At 52.1% G+C, this 20,175-nt stretch overlaps 1 protein-coding gene across 1 annotated transcript; it reads left to right on the plus strand.

The window, feature by feature from the left end:
* The first annotated feature begins 3,904 nt into the window (after positions 1-3,904).
* APLN (apelin) lies at positions 3,905-10,976 on the plus strand. Its single transcript, XM_040999996.1, has 3 exons — positions 3,905-3,971; positions 9,707-9,878; positions 10,497-10,976. Exons 1-2 carry the CDS (start codon positions 3,905-3,907, stop codon positions 9,871-9,873), a joined length of 234 nt encoding a protein of 77 aa, XP_040855930.1. The 3' UTR covers positions 9,874-9,878; positions 10,497-10,976.
* The last annotated feature ends 9,199 nt before the right edge of the window (positions 10,977-20,175 follow it).

A 20,175-nucleotide genomic window follows, 5' to 3' on the forward strand; every position in this document is an offset into this window, starting at 1 on the left:
CAGGGACACATGAAATGGGGCAAAGACAGAGCTTTTCCCTCCTGATCAGATAGATCTAAGAGGCCAGAGGCCAGAGCCAAAGATGGGGAGAGAGGGAGGGTCAGGCAGAGCACAAAACACATTGTGCGAGCAAGTACTGTGAGCCAAAGACTGGGTTAAGTATTTTACATGCATTTCTTATTTAATCTTCCAATCAAGAAGTCTTTTCTTTACTTAAAAATTTTTTTTAATGAAAAGGCATATTCACAGAGAAAAGGAGACCAAGATCTTTCATCTGCTGGTTCATTTCCCAAATGGCCACAATGGCTAGAGCTGAGCTGATTCAAAGCCAGAAGCCAGGAGTTTCTCCCGGATCTCTCATGGGGTGCAGGGTTCCATTGCTTTCCCAGTCCACAAGCAGAGCACTGGAAGGGAAGTGGAGTAGCAAGGACACAAACTGGTGCCCATATGGGATGCCTGTGCTGCAAGCAGATGGTTGGTCTACTGAGCCGCTGTGCCAGACCAGCCTTGATGTTTTCATCTATTCCCACTGCTAAATGAAAACACTTGAGTCTGGGTAGTTCTCTCATAGCTCTAGACCTGGAAGTTGAAGATCAAGGAGTCAACAGATTAGGTGTCTTGCAGGGGCTTCAAGATGGCCCCTTGAATAATAGCTGCTGACTCCAGAGAGGGCGAAACTGGGTGCTCACATGGCAGAAGAGGTGAAAAGTCAAAAAGGGCCCTAGGGTGCTTTCCTCAACATTGTTATAGGGACAGTAATCCACGTAATCACTTTCCCAGAGACTCCTGCTCTTAATGCCCTGGGGACCCTCATCCCACGTAAGAATTATGGAGAGACACATCTATGTCCAAACTATTATGCCAAATAAGGTAGGCATCATTTTTAGCATCATTTAACAAAGCAAGAAACTGAGCAGTGGAGAGGCTGAATAACTTGCTCAAAGTTACAAAGCTACCCAATGGGATTGAGGGAACAGGATTACAATTTGGATGTTTGAAACTCCAATAGTGACCTTAAAATCTAACAAATAGAGACAAAAGTGGGCATTTCATATGATGTTGAAATGGATAGGCACCTTTAAGGAATTCTGAATGAGCACCCAGGGTTTCATTCCTGGCCACAGAGGCCTTGATTTCAGGGCCGATCAACTCTTTGCTCAGATGACTGCAGCCCCACAGAGCCTAGCCTTAAGAAATGAAAGTGTTTCAGCACATTTCTACAAAGGGCAAAGTCATGAAGGGTGACAATGGCCTGAGAATGGGGGAAGATGATATCTTGGATCTGAGACTAGAAAAATGAGCACAATTTGGTTAAGAGAAGAGAACGATTAGATTAAAAACGGATTCTCACAAGTGTTCAGTTCTTTAAATCTTGCTCTACATTGATGTCTTCAATTTACTGTTGCCTAGCTTTGGTTTGGATTGGTTTGCTTTTGTGTGTTTTTGTTTTGTTATTCTTTTACGTCAGTGCATTTGGAAAACAGGGTAATGTGGGGAAAGTACAGAAAGCTAATGAATGAGTGCTTTAAGCTAAGGCTATGGAACAGAACTTTCCAGAATGATTGATGGTCTCTATTGTGTGTTGTCCAATATAATAGCCAATAGCCACAGGTGGTTACTTGCTGAGCAAGTGAAAATGTCCAATACAACTATAGAATTGAAACTGTAACTTCATTTGAAATGTAATCAGTAGTTACTAGACAAAAAAGCACTGCTCCGACCACTGGTGGGTATGCACATCCATACCCTACTAAAAGTGCAATGAAATATGAAGGTTCCTGTGGCACCTAATCAGGGGCGCTTAGGAGAGTGTGCCTGGCTTGCTTCACCAAGGGCTGGGAATGCTGAGTTTCCTTACGGAGCCTTCAGATTTGCACAGAACCTTCAGGTACACAGATGATCATTTCCATAAGATCCCATCACTTCAGATGTTGATAGCCAAGCCCCACAGCGGATGAGGGTGGAGATCAGAGGTCAGATCTTTCTCCTCCAGGCTGGAATGCTTTCCAGGGGCAGCGGCAGAGGAGGGATTACCGGCTCATGCATGAAGATGGTGCTTTGCTTCATATCCCTTTTTTCCTACTGGGCCAATCATGGCACATGGAGCTACAGTCTACCAATGAGAACCCTTCCGTGCTTGTGATGGATGCAATAGGAAGATTCCTGAAAGTTCCAGCCATATGTTCAAAATTACAGACTGAGCACCAACCTTGTTCCAGTCACTGTAGTAAGTGTGAGAATATACCTGTGAACAAAGCCAAGATTCTTCTCTTGTTCAGGTGGCAATCCTGGCAGAGGGAGCCTGATGATAATATGCAGGGCATGGACTGCATTTCTATGTTTTAAAATGTATCACGGCCTCTCATCTTTGATGGCACACAAAAATACCACTCGGGGCATGTTTTGTGTAAATCTGGACTTGCAATGCAAACAAACCTTCTGCCTTGGTAGAAGGTGGGAACACACCTATCAACAGATTCTTTTTCACATGTGTGGAGTGCCACCTATGTGCAGAGTGTGATATTAGGGACTTTGGAGAGAGCTGGAAGAATACGGCTGGCTCCACTCTGAGGGGTGTCCTGATGAGACATGGTGGCAGCCCCTTTGCTTAGGAGAGACCAGGGTGTGGAAGATGCTGACAAAGTCTGGGAAGGCAAACGATTTCAGCACGCGCTTATGAAGGGGGGAATTCCAGATCCTCGCACATGGCACTGCAGCCCAGCCTGTGTGGAGTTGAATAAATAGTCTCCCTCTTGTAACGGTGGCAAACTGGAAAGGGGAGAACTGGAGAGGCACCATAGGAGGTGTCGTCGTCTGTCCCAGAAATGAAGAGAAAGCCAAAGGAAGCCTGGCTCTGGATGAGCAGGATTTGAAGCAGCTACTGAGAATTAATTCCGGGGTGGTGGTGGTGGAGTGGCCATTCTGAGTACAGGCTGCCTCCCTGGGGGTAGGTGGAGAAGCGAGGGTGCTGCACAATTATCCAAGCACTTGGGCACAAGACTAGGAGGTCACCCCTACTCTGTTCAAACTCAGTTGGAGATGCAAAGGATAGGAGGAGCAGTGTGTGTGTGTGTGTTTGTGTGTGTGTTGTAGGGCAGGATGGGTTTGAAGGTGGGGGGTTCTTGCAAACCGTTACAAGGGAAAGGAGCTGGATCAGGGTCAGAGGTGGAGGGGTGAATGGGGGCGTGGTCAGAGGGGGCAGCTCAAATCCAGCGCCGAGGTTGTCTGACAGGTGTTAAGAAAGCCAGCTGAGAAAGGGTTAAGCGTGCCCCCAACCACTGCCCCAAAATGTTTCCTGTGTTTGAAATAGTTCGTGTCTCTGCAAACCCTCTGGCCCAGGGCCAGGCGGGTATTGTCCGGGGAGTCACTATGCGCAGCAGCCTTTGTTGTAGGGGGCCACCTCGGGGTTCCCGCTCGCGCCCTGGCTGGGGCTGCAGAGTGTGTGTGTCGGGATGGGAGTTGCAGTGGGGGGCGGCGCTGCACGCTCGCTCCCCCTCCCTCTCCCTCTTCCTGCCCCCGCCTCCAGCCCTCCCGATGACCACATGACCAAATGGGCTCACAGCCAAGCCACTGGCTACAAAACGCAGCCCCTGGAGTGAGTAGGGAGCTTTCTCGCTGGCAGCTGGGGCCACAGGCACTTGGAGCCGCAGCGGAGCAGCCAGCCTCTTAGAAAAAGAACAGCTTCGCGGCGCTGCCGGGTGCCGGAGGAGACCGAGGCTGCATCGGCGCGGAGACAGCGGCGAGCGACCGCAGCGGACCGCAGAGCCAGCAGCGCAGCCCGGGAGCCACGCGAACTCGCGCCCCACACGCCTGCCGCGGCGCGCGCCTTCCAGTGCCTTCGGGCGCAGCTTTCCTCTCCACCCTCCCGCTAGCTGGCCGGGGCCGCGGCGGCCCGAGGGGCAGCATGAATCTGCGGCTGTGCGTGCAGGCGCTCCTGCTGCTCTGGCTCTCCTTGACCGCGGTGTGTGGAGGTGAGTGAGCGGCCAACCGCCGGTCGCTCCGCGCTCCCTCGCCGCTCGTCCCGGCTGCAGGCAGCCGGCGCGCTGCCCTCCTCTGCCCTTTGCCGGCCGACCTCCTGGGGAGCCCGGCGCGAGCGCTGCAGCAGCAGCCACGCGCCGGCCGCGCCGGGAGGCCCACTGACAGGGCGCCCCCGACGCGGGGTCGGCCAGCTGCACGGACAGCTTGCAAGGCGGGAGAGGTGGCTGCGGGTGGGAGACGGGAGAAGCGCAGCTCAGCCCAGAACATCACCTGCCGGGGCTGCTCACTCCACACACTCCGTGCTCCTACTGAGGGCAGTTCCAGAGCCAGGGGCTTGTGTCCCGCTTCTCTTGTCCCACGTGGTGGGGGGTGGGGGTCGTGCAACGTTCCCCTTCGTGGGTCAGTGGAGGGAAGTGAGCTGAGATAGGTGGGCTGGGCCCCCACATTGAGGGTCTTTTGGCTCTGAGGGGTAGTGGCCACCGACAGATCCCGTAGCTTGGCCGCCCGCAGGGATGAGCATGCCAGTTTGCAGACGTGACACTTGCTGCATAGGCAAGAGCGCTGGCGGCAGGGAGCCCAACTGTTGCTCCTTAAGCGGGCTTGGGAGCTGAGGCAGCTCCGATCCCCATCCCAGATGTGAGCTGGTCTCTGTTTCTCGGGACCTCAAGGCCCTGGCAGCACCCCTCCCTGCTTCCCTCCCCCCCCCCCCCGACACCAGCCCTCCTCCACAACCTCCTTCCTTGTTGGGGTGGTGGGGGGTCTTGTTTCTTCCATATCAGGGCTGCAGCCTCTCCACTGCCCCAGGCATGAGCGTGATTCATCCTGGTCCTGCTGGGTCCAATGACCTGACACCTACATTTCTCCCCCAATACACCCACACCTGACAAATTACTTGGCACTGGTCCTCATGTGCCCACCCCATGGCTGGTCACCTCCCATACAGTAGCAGCTCCACTCCAGACTTACCTCCCTGTGGCCACGTCTCTGGGGGCTATCAGCTCCCACCTGCAGCTGCTACGGTCCTGTGACCTGGCTGTCACTTCTGCCTGTCCAGTGCCACATAAAGGCAAGGCCAAATCTAGGTGGACTAATGCCAGTGGCAGGGATAGAGGGGCAGGGAGCTGGCAAGAGAGGGCAGGGTGGCAGGGTTCCTAGAGGAAGGGCACAGGCCCCTCCTTGGTCCCTGTTCCTTCAGGACGGCCGAATGACTTGGCGGCTCAGGAACCTCAGAGGGGCCCAGGCAGCTCTGCCTGCCTCTTGTGCTAGGCAAGTCTCCTTCCTCTGTTCCTGGGAGCATCGCCTGGCTTCCCAGCAAGGCTCATCGCTTGGCTCTGCTGCCTCCTGCCCGCAGGTGGCTATTCAAGTGCTTACTCACTTCTAGACTTGAGCACTGAGTAGACCATCTCTGGGGAAAGAGGGGATGGGCTTTTTCTCCAGGAGCTCCTGTTGGGCACCCAGTGGCTAGCAGGAGCCAACACTTGTGAATGAGAAATGACTGCAGGGCGTGAGCTCCAGGAGCCACCATCCAGGGTAGCTGGCAAGAGGAGGCTCACCAGATCGCACTGCAGGCCAATCACTCAAGCTGGAGCCTTCAGCGAGGAGAGAGTGGGTGTAAAGAAGTTGTCCCTGAGGGAGCCAGGCTTGCATCTGCACACTTCAACCTTCCCCAGAGGCTACTCAGAAGACCCTTGGCCAACAGGCCACCCCTTGACTCCTTTTGGAGATGGGCTATTGGAGCAGTGATGGTAAAGAGGAGAGCTCCATATGAGGGAACACAAGTTGATCTAACCCAGACCCTGCCTCTCCTCGCTTTAACCCACCCTTCATAGTTAGGTCATCTCCAGACCTGACTTGGGTAAACTCATTGCCCTGTGCATTTGGCTCAAACTTAGCAATGGAAACTTCCACAGCTCCCACTTCTATTATCCCTTTGGCTTCTCCTAGAGCCATAATACATGCAGGTGGCCATGCTCCCCCCACCTCCTGGTCCAGCTAAACATACCCTTCTCCTGTTGCCTCCTATCCTGTGTTAGAAACAGGGACCCCTACGGGGCTGCATTATGGTGCAGCGGGTTAACTCTCTGCTCGGGGTGGCTGCTTCCTACATCAGGGTGTTGGCTCAAGTCCCAGGCACTCAGTTTCTGGTCCAACTTCCTGCCAATGCATCTGGGGGTGGGAGAAGCAGAGAATGATGGTGCACCTGTATAGGAGACTCAGATAGAGCTCCTGACTGTTGCAGGCATTTAGAGAGTGATCCAGTGGATGGATGGGAGACCTCTTTCTCTCTCTCTCCTTTCTTCCCTTTCTCCCTCTCTGTGACCCTGGCTTTCAGGTGCGTGAAAGCAAAATAAGGCCATAAAAGGAAGAAACAGGAGGCCCCTTGGCCCAGACTTGCCTGCTGTCCCCAGCCAGAGTCCTCAGGCCGGGCTGCAGGCATGCTTCCTCCTGTCCCCACACTCTGTCCTGCTCTGGAATGTCCACTCCCACGCGCCTCCTGCCACTGCCTCCTGACCTGGGATACACTTTGCTCTTCTGAGGCTGCTGGGCCAGTGCCAAGTGTCCCTTGGTCTATGTCTGAAGGCCTCTCTTTTCTTCGCCTGCTGCCTGCTCCAGCTCGAAGGAAGCCCGCAGTCACAGTGGCAGTGTGAGGATAGCCTACTGTGCCCCTCCCATTCGCCCAGGGAGGAGCACTTACAAAGTGTCCCCAGTCTGAGGTTCTAAGCAAGCCTACCCGTCCACATGGTAACCTGAGCCAGGCCTCTCCGGGCAGAGGAGTGAGGCAAGTGACAGGGAGGGCCAGGCTGCCAAGGCATGGAGCATCTGAGGGCAACAGACCTGGCACTGGAAGACAACCCAAGGCCCCGGAGAAGGTGACAGGTTATGGGACTGGACAGACAATGGAAAGGAGCCCCATCCTGCAGACACACAGGGCTATAGGACAGGGGTTGGGTGCAGCCACAGAGGTCCCTATCATCACAAGGCAGGCCAGACCACGTGAGGAACAGCAGGTGCTTCATTCCTGGTAAGGCTGGTGTGTTCCTGAGCAGTTGTGCCTACCTTAGGGTCTTTAGGGATTCGCTCCCTTGCAACAGCCAAGGACATGGCACAAAATATTCAGTGGGGCTGAGGGTGGGAAGGGGAATCCTATAGAGCCAGGGCCTCTGCAGCGATGGGAAGCCAGGGCATCCCAGGTAGCCTGCTAAGCTGCATCAATGCAGGATAGGAAGCAGGTGGCTAAGGAGCTCAGCCAGCCAGCAGAAGCCCAAAGCCTTCCAGCAATCAGGAGGAGAGTGGGCCTCTAGCCGATGAGGTCTAAGAAGCCTAAGGCTTCAGGGTGGCTGAGGGCTCAGTTGCTTTGGGGTGGTCCTTCCTTGTGGGCTTAGAATTTGGGGCATCTTCCCTCCCCCTCCTGGCTCTGGGCCTGCCTCTGGGTTCTTCCCCATCAGCCTCCCATTCCCAGCTGGCACAGACACCGTTACGGGTGCTGAGCATAGGAAGAGGACCCCGCTCCCCATCTTGGCACCTGCTGGGCCTCTGGATGCAATGGCCTGTGCTCTTGCCCCACCTGCAGGAGTTGAAGGCCTGCCTGTGAGAACCAAGGCTTCTGTGGGGTTCTTCCCTGTGCATGGCCACAGCCTCGGAGCATTCCTTCTTACCTGAGTGTGTTGCTTCCATGGACACTCCATCAGCTTCCTTCATACCCACCTGCAGTAGGCAGGCTGAGCCTTGAGGGGACCCCTAAACTCACAGCAGAAGCCACAGTAGCTGGTGTGTGGTGTGTGTGTGTGGGGGGGGGTGGGCTTGGTAAAGCCCTGTCCCTGCAGATGGCTCTGGGACAGTCACACAGAAAACAGTCCCCTTTGTCACAATCACACCTACTGCTCCTAAGTGCTAATATGATTTTGATCTCATTCTCGGAAGTGTCAAGGATAGTGAGTCGACTCAGTAACCCCCTTGAGTATGAGCATAGCTGTATGGTTTCGTTCACTGAATGATCCTGGTAACTGGCCACTTCCTAATGGACCAGAGAGTTTCTTGTGGGGTTTTTCTCTGTGTGCCTGGATGTGAGTCAGGGAGAAAAAGCAGCCATCCTGGGAGCCATAAGGACAAACCTCACCCACTTTTGGCTCTCAAGGAGGCCAAATGCCTGGAAATTGTGTGTGCAAGTGGAGGAGGAATCTAAGGGCGGAGGAACCCAGGCGGGAATCTGAGTGTGAGGATGTGGGGAAGCAGGGGAGAGGAGGGGAAGGAAGGGCCACCAGGGGGAGCCAGCTGGGGGTGAGCTGCCAACACAAGCTGGATGGAAACTGTGAGCTGGTGGTGATTGCTGCATGAATGAGAGTGGGGCTCATGGGCCAGCCGTGGAGAGAACTGAAGGCAGCTTCCCACAGCCATCTCCTTCACCCAGGCTGCCTGCCTTGGGAGCCCAGGTGCCAGCTGCACCAGTATGGCTGCAGTGCAGGCTGCATGCAGGAGAGCTAGCCTGTGTGCCTTTTCCCTTATCACGCCCAAGCAAACACAGCACCACTTGGACTCCATTGTCAGGGCTCAGGCTGGCATGAGGAGCCCGAGAGCAGAGCAGAGCAGAGTCCAACTGGGCTTGGAACAGAAGGAGTTAACCTCATGCATGGCACAGGGCTTTGTGATTGGGCAGTAGGAAGAGCTTGGGCACAGGTTGTGAGGGGCTCACTGCAATAGCCTCCCCCGACTCTCCACCCTACCCTGCCACCTCCTGAGCGCAGATGTGCTGTTCCAAGTGATCAAGTTCACTCATTCATCTACTCATTCATGTCCTGTGCTATTTTTCAGCTTCTGAGTCTGGCAAGTGGAGGGAGTGGGACATGCCCCCTAGCCACACCCACCAGGAGAGCCTGGTTGCAAGAGTGAGCCCCAGAACTACTCCAGGGAGGTGGGAGATATGCAAGCTTCAGTGCTCCAAAGTGGATCACCCTGCAATGGAAGAGTACAATGGCCTGATGGTCAAGGCTAACTTTAGAAGACTCTGCCGGGGCCAGCATCATGATGTAGCAGGGAAAGCCGAGTCCGGACTGCCCCACTTCTCATCCAGCTCCCTCCTTGTGGCCTGGGAAAACAGTAGAGGATGGCCTTGGGACCCTGAACCCAGTGGGAGACCAGGAAGAGATTCCTGGTTCCTAGCTTCTGATTGGCTCAGCTCTGGCCATCGCAGCTATCTAGGGACTGAACTATCAGATCAAATCTTCTCTTTCTCTCTCCGCTCTCTGTAACTCTGCTTTTCAAATAGATAAATAAATCGCTAAGAAAAAAAAAAAACCCTACAGCCAAGAATGAAAGAGAAGGGAAAACTATAGCTCATGGGACTGTGTAGGAGTCTTTGTGATGGCATGAGGTCAGAATGTTTGACTTGTGCTGGTTGCAGGGATGTCATGGGGTCATGTGCGCTGCACTGCAGCCCAGAGTACAGGCACAAAACCCTAAAGTGCGCCACCCCCAAATCAGAAAGAACTTATTTAAGTCTGTCACAACATGAATTGACTGCAGGAAGGATAAAAAATCATGGTACATACATTGAAGATTTTTCATCACCATCCAAAAGAAACGCAAAGAAAAGTTCTGAGGAGCGCCCCCTGCTGGAGAGACTACCTCTCCCGGGGGCCTGCGGGTTCCAGATTGGGGGGGAGGGGCTTTGCACCCCACCCCTATCAATTTTCATCAGTCTTCCTCCTAACAGGCTTTCTTTTCCCCACAGGGCCCCTGGTGCAACCTCCTGATGGGAAAGACCTAGAAGAAGGCAATATTCGCTACTTGGTGCAGCTCAAGGGGTCCAGGAAGGGACCAGGGCCCTGGCAGGGAAGTCGCAGGAAGTTCCGTCGCCAGCGGCCACGCCTCTCCCATAAGGGCCCCATGCCTTTCTGAAGCAGGTACTGCAGCCCCTGGCCAGTGGGCAGGCTCCAATGTGCTGGGGGAGGGATAGCTGGGAAGCTGGTGACCCCGTGACCTTGTCGCTTATCACTAGCCAGACTATATCCATCAAGCAGTCCCCACACCTCCTTCCCCCTACACACACAGGGCCTTCGAGCTGCCAAGCACCCAACTTGTGGAGTGCCCGTGTGGCCCCTGCATTATGCAGAAGTGGACATGGATGCCCACAGAGAGGCTGGACACTTGGGCTCATCTCCTGATTCTCCAAGAGTAGAGAGCCAGCTCTTCTCCACTGCCTCCCGGGAGTTGGACAGGCTGACTAATTGGAGAGTTCTGAAAGTCCTTGATAACTTGCTGGGCCTTGATGACCAGTAGGAGAAGGGGTGGTTGGGGTGCTTAGGGTGTGACTGTGTATGTTTAACATGGACCTCACCTTATCCAGGAGTGAGGGAAATGAGGCAGAAACCCACGAGGATAGCAGGCAGAAAGGGAGGTGGGGCAGTGTGACTGCAGTTGTCCGGAATTGGGGGGCAGGGATGAAAGCTGCCTCCTCTTGCTTGAGACATACAAGTGTGTCATACAAGTGATGTCTTCATCTCTCCTTTTTGTCTCTTTAGGACTGAAGGTGCCCCCAAGGGCCTGCCCCCCGCAGTGCACTCCACAAATCAGCCTGCTTCTCTGGAGCCCTCATACCCATTCAGCTGTTGTCTTGCACTTATTCTAGCTGCTGATGGTCCTGACCTTCGCACCCACCAGCCGCCTGCCGTGGTGTGGTCCCAGCCCTCGTTCTGATGATTCCAGTTCTCTCGCAAGGATCCATGGAGGCCACCTTCCTGGCCCCTGCCTGGACTGACTTTGGAGACCCAGCCCTGGGCTTCCCCCTCTGCTCCCCGTGGCCCTCTGCATGGCTCTAGTCCTACCTCACCCACCTCGGGGACCCAATCTATATACTTAGCCCTTCCTTTCTCACCTCTGACCTGGTGGCTGCCAGGAAATGTTCCCTTAAGCAATATTGTCAATGGGATTCTCACCATGACACCGGCCTCTGCACAGGAACACACAGAGGTGCAATGAAGACTCCGATCACAGGGGCTGAGTGTTGACACACAGACAACAGGGTGCATTGGGGATGCCACATGGGACTGGTGCTCTGGAGATGGTGGTTGGCATCCTCGGGAACCTTCCCTGACCTTTGGGGTGGTAGCTCAGGTAAGAAGAGGGGAACAGGAGAGGCCACTGTCACTGCTCACACCTTATTGTGTCTCCTAATACTCATTTCTAAGTCTCTCCCCCATCCCGCCCTCCCAGCAAAATTCAAGTTCTGGGTCAGGATAGAACTGGGACACTGGTTCTGCCCTGGGTCTTACCCACAGAGGTAAGAGTGAAGCAAGAGGATTGTTTTGCCAAGAATTACAGACTGTCAGAGCTGAAAAGACCCTTAGCAATCAGTTAGCTCAGTGTCTGTTATATTATGTGGATGCCTACAAATACAGAGACAGTGACCTGCTCAGGGGCTCTGCAGAGGCAAGAATGAGGACCAGGTCTCCCAAACCCCCTCTTTATGATGCCCTCTTTCCTCTCAATGATATCTTCCCAACACAATGAAGTGCCTTTTTGAGGGCTTGGTGCTGGGGGCTAGTTATGAAGGGTAGGGAGAGGCAAGCTGGCTCCTCACAGCCCCTTCAAGGGGACAAAGCCATCCTCTGCCGCTGGCCTGCTGCCTCACACTACCAGCGCTGCCCAACTCAGGCCCTGCTAGTCTAGACTTGAGCTCAGTTACCTTTCCTTCCTGTTGATGGGAGAAGAAGGGAAGGAGCTCAGGCAGAGCAGAAAGAAGGGTGGGAAGAAGGACAGGAACGGAGGAGGGAGGAGAGAGAGGAGCAAGTGATGGGGGGCGCTCTCGCCCTTTGCCAGAGCAGGCTTCCTTCTTGGGGTGGGACTGGGGCTCCCAGGAGGGAGAAAGGGTGGGGCAGAAGCCTGGTCCCCCTCACCCATTGTGTGAGCGCAGGGGTAATGAGGGCAACCCCCACCCTCCACCCCAGAGCGCCACAATAATCCCAGTGTTTATCTGTCTGCCTTTCCCCAAGTCCTTTACCTGTGCTGCTGCTGATGCTGCTGCTGCCACCGCTGCCACCACCTCCAGGCCTATCCTGGGGAGCTGACCTGGTCACCCTGATGACTCGGGGTGGAAGGGTGCTCAGTGTCCAGAAAGACTATTCTGTTGCTGACTCCTTACCAGGGCCCTGGCCCTCCCTTCTCTTCCTCCTCTTCCTCCTCCTTTCTTCACCTGCTGCCTGCATAAGCTGCAGCCCTGCTCAGTTGCCGTGGGAAAGGGGAGAGAAAGGGGATGTCAGGTTGAGAAGGTTGGGAGATATAGGCCAGAGGAGGGTAGTGGGAGGGCGGGGTGGGGTGTGTAGGGGGGGGTGAGTGCTACCTTATTTAAAATGGTTGTGTTTAATTCTTATGCTAATTTATACAAAGAGATGAAGGCCTTTTGCATTAAGAAAGTGTCCCCTCCCCATAATTTGTGTTCACTGTGTTTGTAAAGATTATTCTGTGTAAATATTATCTTTATAATAAAGAGTTAAAAGCTGCCAATTCACGCTTACTCTCGGAGGTCATGTTCAGGACCATGGCTGTCCCTGTGCCTGCACACAGCACGTATCATGTACCAGGAGGCAACTACCTGCTTCTCAAATCAGTTTTAGGCCAACTGGTCACAACGCAATTGGCCACAAGCTCACAAAAGGAATTTTGGGGCTTAATGACCAGTGTACATAAAGTGTAGCCCACTTTTAAGTTGTTTAGCATTTCTATGGTTGTCCAATTTGGGGGGAGGGTGTGTAGTGTTGTTTAAAGGATTTTTCAAAGGCAATGTCTTTAAGACCCTGCTGACTAAAGATGGGATGTCTATTAAAGACCATTTTGTAGCCTTGGTGGGTATCTTCTCTTTCATCTACTTTCAGAACACTTTCAGGACTTTCTAGCCAGTTCGCCTTCTCTGGAGAAATGTTTTGTTTTCAGCAACAAGTACCTTTGGTAAGGACTTGTATGTATCACTTTATGTCTCATGAAATCGAGTTGCTTTGATAAATGAGATAGCCTGAAAAATAAAATGCAAAGAGTTCACCACGAGTCTGCCCCATCTGTCTTACTTCTTCATGCTGGTTGTCAAAATGCCAATATCTTGGGGGATGGAAAGGAACATTGGCTACATGCTAATTTGGTTAATAATCCCATTAGGTGTACACAGGCATACGCACTGCAGAGCAAAGTGGGTGCCTTCGATCAATCTTGCGGTGAATTCTATAGATTGGACAAGTATTTAGTCCTGGAGATACAGAGTCTTAAAGGCGCTTCAGATAAACTTACTCGAAAGACATAAAACTGCTCAATAGGAGTGAAAATAGAAAAAGTCAGCCGCAAGCCTTCAAGGCAGTTTTGTCATTGACTGGCTGCAGCAAATTGTGACACAGTGATTTAAAAATACACCACATTGGACATGCCTCTTAGGAAAATCAGTGCAAAGTGCCTTATTTTCAAATTACTAGTTTGATTTTTAGGCAAAGTGATCATCAGAGGGACTAGCTTTAAGCAGACATTTTGGGTGGCCCGGCTTTATTCTGATTGGTCTGTTATCCCCCTGGTAACCCCCAAAGCTCTCATTTCATAGGAAACCAAGAGCTGATGGGGTCAGGGCAACAGTATGGACCCCTGAGTGTGCAGGCCTGGAACAGTATAGAGTTCTCGAAAAGAGAGAGACTCATGGGATCACCCTAACGACTGCCGATGAGAAACCAGAAAAAGAGGGGAAGCAACTTGTGCCAAACCTCACAGCTAGCTAGTAACTGGCATAAAGTCTGGTCTTTAGATTCTAGAATTCAGTTCTTTCCACAGTACTGTGGAATGGTCATCCAGTTAGAGAGATGAACCATTGCAAAGTGCATTGGCATTCAGTGTGAAGTACCACAGAAAAGTGAGAGTGCAAGACATTGATTGGTCAGTGGACACTGGTGGCAGCAGTGAGAATGAATGGAAGTGGAGAAGTGACCCAGCTGGCCCTGGAAAAGGTCTAGGAGCATTTCTTTCAATTGGGCTGTGGAATGGGCAGAGATGATAGGCAGTGGAGGTGGGAACCAGACACGAAGGCACCTTCATTCGCACCCAACTGGATTCTACTGGATGGTTATCGGTCTGATGTCCTTGGAGCATAAAAAGAGGGAAAGGAAAATTGGGGGTTTTCTAGGAAGATAATTAGACCCAGAACCACAAGAAGGTGGGACATGTGGTTTTGCCATCCTTTGCAGTTATGTTGACTTGGCCCAGTGAACAGCGTAGATTCATAGTAGGGAGTCACTTTGGCAAGTCACAGAGTTTTAGAGCCAAGAGAAAGGAATTCACTTCCATGACGGTTTCTGGACAGGGGGTCGTGAACCGAGAGGTTGAAGGGCAGGGGCCCAGAGGAGCCGAGAAAACATCACTTTGAATCTATCCGGAAATTCAGCAGCCTCTGAAATGACTGAGATTAGGAGAAGCAAACAGACCCAGACCACACACAGCTTCTCAGGCCCCCGGGTGCTGTGTCAAATGAGCCAGAGCCGCTTTGAAGCCTAACATTTTGGACTCTCCCAAGAGCCTTGGCTGTGTTGGTACCCCCTGATGGCACCATCAATTAGGGCTGTGTCTCTCTTGGCCACCATAGAGCGAAGCAGGAGGCCTGGTGTGAACTGTCTTCTGTCATTGCTGAGCAGAAGGGGCCATCAATCTGTCCCTTCATTTCTGCACCCCAGAAGGGCTGCTCACTCAGTCAACATTTCTCTGGAACCTGCCCCTTCCTCCTGCCCTGTGGGCCTCCTGGGACAAGCCAGTTCTCCCCTAGGGAGTGGCCCGTGCTTACAGAGGGAGTTGGCTAAGGGTCTCCCCTTGCTGTTGCCTTGGACTTCCGCCAAAGGCTAGAGCCACATCCAGGATGCTTCCTGACACATATCAGATCGGGGATCAGCCAGTACTTTCTGCAAAGAGCCAGGGAGTTTTTTGGTGGGTTTTTTTTTTTTTCCTCTGTAGGCCATATGGTCTCTGTCTCAACTACTCAGCTTGGCCATTGTCAAGCTCAAGCAGCCATAGGCAATATGTCTACCAATGGAGATGGCTATGATCCAGTGACACTGTATTTATAAAAATAGGTGGCGGGCCACAGTTTGCCTAACCCTGTCGCAAATGAAGCATCAGCAAGTCCGTCAACTCAGTGCTTGAGCCATTGCCTGGGGCCCCAGGGGAAGACCTACATTTTACAGCAACTTCTTGAGTTAAAGGAATGAAGTACACCAGTTATGGCATTTCTATATCAGACTCTGATAGTGTACATACAAACAAGGGGCTTTTGGTGGAAAGGGAAAGTTTAGCATTAGAGCAGGATTGAAAGCCTGGCACCAGTATTTACCCATCTGTGGTCCTGCCAGGGGCTGTACCTGTGTTTCCACGTAGGCCAGATTAGTGCTGCCTTGCTGAACACCATGATGCAGTTAAACTGCCTGGCGTGGGGCTCAGCCCATTGGGATAGGCTCATTATGTGGGAGCTAGTTTCTCTGCAAAGCCTTGTTCTAACTCTGAAATATGGATAGAACAAGCCTTCATATCTCCAATTTATAGACAGAGAAAATGAGTTTGTGGAGGTCAAGTCGGTAGGTGAAATGCACACAGTCACTTCGGCAAGTCAGCTGGCACATCTGGGTCTGTCCTCAGCTCGCGTCAGTTGCATGCTCCTTGCTAGGGGCCCACTTCCCCAACATGAGTGGGCTACTGCTACTGGAAACTTCCATCTCCTAGACAATCTGTAGGATCTCCATAGGGTCAGATTAGATCCCCAGCAACCTCCCTTGTGATGGCCTAGCTTGGGCAGTAACCCAAGAGGCCATGCCAGAGGTGCTGAGTATTCAATGGCCTCTAATGTGGGCACCTTGGCCTGGGGCTGCAGGAGATGCTGGGGCCTCCACCTCAGAATTTCCATACTGTGCCACCTGAAGGATTGCCCTGCTTCCCTGGATGCTAAAGAATTCCCAGGCTGTGCCAGCAGTGAAGCATAGTATGCTAAGCCTCTACTTTCAAGCTGTGGTTTGTATCTTAGCTGCTCCACTTCTGATTCAGCTCCTTGCTGAGGCATCTGGAAAAGCAGCAGAGGATGGTTCAAGTCCTTGGATCTCTGCACTCTCCCTCTTTCTGTAATTCTGCCTTTCAAATAAATTAAGAAATATTTTTTAAAAAGAAAAAAGGCTCACTATAGCTCTGCCGGCCCTGGAAGGCTCCAGTGGCAAGGAGGAATGCAAGGAGGTGTGACAGTCCTCACCTCCCATGACTCCCCAGAACCTCCTAGACCCCCTGGGCTATTCTCTTGGCCTTGAGCCCCAGCTCTGGTCCCAGCAGGCACTGGCAAGGCAGGAATCTTCACACCTTCCCTTAAAGAAGTAGAAGCTACACTGAGTCACCTAAGCATCCTCTCCCAGGGCTCCTCTAGTCTCCCCAAGCATCCCTTCTCTGCTTCTTTCCAGGACCAACCAAGACCCACCTTCCCCAGAAAGCCTTTCTGGGTGTTCCCCTAGCCCTGGAGAGCATCCAGGTGAGGCCAGGGTGAGAACCCAAGCCCTAACCTCCAGAGCACCATGCTTAGCAATCTTGCTTCCTCACCAGACCAGACGTGGCCACAACCACAAAGAAGGTCAAGGAAATCTGATCATTGCCCCTTCGTCCTGCTGGGCCTCACTTTTATCTTTGCTCAAATGGGAATAATAATCCCTAGATTCCTCAAAGAGCAACTGAAGTTTCTGATATGAAAATCTTTGGTTCCGGGCCTGGTGTCATAGTTCAGTGGCTAAATCCTCACCTTGCATGCACCAGCATCCCATATAAGCACTGATGGATGCCCCAGCTGCTCTACTTTGCAGCCAGCTTCCTGCTTGTGACCTGGGAAAGCAGAGGAGGATGGCCTAAAGTCAAGGGACCCTGCACCCACGTGGAAAACCCAGTAGAAGCTCCAGGCTCCTGGTCTGGATTGGCTCAGTTCCGGTTGTTGCAGCCACTTGGGGGATGAATCAGTGGACTGAAGATCTTTCTCTCTGTCTCTCCTTCTCTCTGGAAATCTGCCTTTACAATACACATAAAATGAATCTTTTAAAAAAGAAAATGTTTGTTTCTGGGGGGTGGACGTTTGCTCTTGTGGTTAAGTTGCCTGTGACCCTTATCTGAGTGTTTGGGTTCAATTCCCAGCTGTGGTTCTGGACAATGGGACGCAGCAGATTCAAGTGACTGGGTTCCTGCCATCATATTGGGAGACCTGGTTGAGTCCACGGCTGCTGACTTCAGTTCAACCCCAGCAGTTGCAGGCATCTGGGGAGTCACCAGTGCATGAGAGTTCTCGTTCTCTCTCTCTGTCTCTCAAATACACAAAATGCACTTTTTTTAAAAAAATGTGTTTGGTACAGTACAGGACACCATGCTTGTGTGAAGGTGGGAGAAAAAAGCGTCTTTCAGGCCAGTATGACCGCCCTGGTTTGTAATCTGTGAAAAGCTATACAAATGCCTTTCTCAGCATCCACCAGAGATTCCTGCACAGGTATTGTGCAGCTTCGAGACGTATATTACTCAAAAATCACAGTCTGGCCGGGTGGTGGCCAGAGCACGGGGGGGGGGGGGGGGTATGGGGGGTGTGAGGGGGCGGGGGGAAGGGTGTTCTGTCTGGGCACAGGATCTGATCCGCAGCTGGGCTCACAGGACGGTTCCTGGAGGTGAGAGAAAGCCAGAAGTTGATGGTTGCGTGGGGATTCAGCAGAAGGCAGCTCCTGGCAGAGGCAGGGCAGGTCTTGTGTGCAAACGCACAGGAGTGAAGGAGTTGATGCGATTCCTTCTTCAACCCATTGCACGGGCGAGGACGCAGGCTCTGAGAGTTCCGTGCAGGGCGAGTGATTCCCGTTGAACTCCTGGGTGCTGGTTGAATGCCTTCTGGACTCCTGGCTGAGGCGGGCAGGGTGCACCTCTGTGGACAAAGTTGTCCAATGGCCTGCTGATTTCGCTAGGTGCACAGGAGTGTGGGGCTACCTCTGTGCTACGGATCAGCTCGTTCAGTAGCTCAGGCACAGCTGTTTCGGTGTCCCCCTGAGCTGTACTTGCGCACTCAAGGCCTGCTTGCCTTCTCCCAGCCTTAGTTTTGGGACGAAATCCAATGCCGCGTGAGCGGTTCCCCCTGCTGTCCAACCTTAGGAACTGCAGGAACTTCCTTCCTCCGATCGGTGCCAAGATTACATGCCAGCCATTGAGGGGAAAAGCTCATCTTGGCCCTTTCGTAGGAGGTATCAGAAGCAGCAAAGTGCAAGGCTGGGTTAGAGGGGCAGCTGACTCGAGTTGATCAAAGCCGGCTGTACTTCTAGATGGGTGCCGTACGGCAGCCTGTGGGCATCTCACTGCTGTTTGGGAGTATGTGTTTTAGCCCATAGGTTCCGGGGCTTGGGATGCGGTGGGGTGGGGACACATTAGGAATTGGCCCTTGTTCTCCAACCTAATAGAAAGTTGCTCTTCAAAAAAAAAAAAAAACCAAAACAACAACAACAACAACAACAACAACAACAAAAAAAACAAAACCACAAGCAAACAAACAAAAACCCTTACCACTTCTCCTGCAGCTTGAATCAAAACACTAGCCTATCTTGCTAGTCTGAGCAAGCAAATTGTTTCGGTGAGGCCATCAGTTAAGTACTTGAACCATTCAGTTAGGAATAGAAATAGCAGATCCAAGTTGAATGACTCCCTTGGACTCCGACCAAAAGGAGAGTTCTCTGCGGGAGCTCAGAGGGAAGGCAGCTCTGGAGGATCCAAGTTCAGCTTGAAGTAAACTAAGTGCTCACACGCAAACCTAAACCTTGTCCTTTGGCTCTGGGTGGGGCACGCCAGCCCCACCCCCAGCATTTCTAGGAAATGCCCTCTTCTGCTCCCAGGGATTTGGCCACAGCTCCTGTTTTTCTTAAAGCAGAGACAAGCTCCCTTCTGCAGCTTATGGCTACTGTGCAGGGCTTCTCCTTTGCCCACCTCGTGACGTGGCCCTTCTTAACTGCTGTACTCCCTGGAGAGTGACCCGGAAAACTGTGTACCATTCAGCTTTTCATTGCTGTAATGACATATCCAAGGCAACCTAACCTTAGAAAGAGGTTTATTTTTGGCTCACTATTATGGAAGTTCACTGTGCAAGATGGGGGGGCAGAGGTTCATCCTCTGGTGATGGTACTCTAGCCAGCAGAGTCCTAAGGTGGCCCAGGGCATCACATGGCAAGAGACAGAGTGTGCCTATCTGCCTGTCTTTATCTTTTACCAAATCACCAGGCTCTGATCGTGGGGCCTCCACTCTAAGTGAGCTAATCACTTTCAAACACTATAGTTGAAATAACTTTCTATCCTCTTTGCACTATTATCATAAGATGTTTTTGAAGATTGAATTCCTGAGTTTGGGTGACAGGGAGCAAATACAGAAATCATAGCAGACTGAATTGTTATGACAAAGGGTAGGATTCCATCTTAGCTGTGCCACTTTGTGGCAGGTCAGTCTCCACCCCCCTCCTCCCCACATCCCCCATTTGTAACATAAGAATGACAATTAAGCACATTACTCATCAAGGTAGCCTCTTCTTACTTCTCACGGCTGTGACTTCTAGAATCTTCTGATGTGTCTGGTCACACCTTGAATTACCCAGATTTCACAAAGATCTCAGTTCCCTGAACACTGACGTAGGGGGTAGGCTACAAACAGGAGGCTATAGGTAAGCCTTCTCCCTATAAGCCTGACACACAGAGAACTCTGACTCTGTTCCTTTTTGGCATGGCCACACTTTTTCCTCCAACACAAGTCGAAGCAGGAAGTAGGATGGTTTCCTCATCTCAACGTTGTTTTCAGTTGAGGATACTAGGGGATCGGGTGTTAGAAGAACTCGGGATGCATGCAGTGCACATCTGATCAATAAGTGCTCATTAACTGCTGAATGAATGAGTGAGTGAGTGAATGAATGAATGAACGAATGAACAAGTGAATGAAAGACAGGTTTAAGCCTCTTCATACCAGCCTCAGTGTCCTGTAAGAGTCAGTTTTGGCTCATGCTTGGAGATCTTTAAAAGCATCCATAAAAGTACCTGGTATTCTCCAGAGTCGAATTCCTTCCTGTCACACAAACTCTTAGCTAACTTTAGTAAAGATCCTGGGGCTGGTGCTGCCTGCAATCCTGGTTTGAATCCCAGTTATTCCACTTCTTTTTTATTTTAAGA

The sequence above is a fragment of the Ochotona curzoniae genome, unplaced genomic scaffold (genome assembly GCF_017591425.1).
Source record: "Ochotona curzoniae isolate NIBS_2020 unplaced genomic scaffold, NIBS_Ocur_1.0 scaffold_1852, whole genome shotgun sequence".
Lineage (NCBI taxonomy): Eukaryota > Metazoa > Chordata > Mammalia > Lagomorpha > Ochotonidae > Ochotona > Ochotona curzoniae.

Excerpts from the sequence above, each read along its gene's own strand:
- APLN (XM_040999996.1), top strand. The coding sequence starts at position 3,905 with ATGAATCTGCGGCTGTGCGTGCAGGCGCTCCTGCTGCTCTGGCTCTCC. Across the intron at positions 3,972-9,706 it reads CTTGACCGCGGTGTGTGGAG|GGCCCCTGGTGCAACCTCCT; the intron begins GTGAGTGAGCGG and ends TTTTCCCCACAG.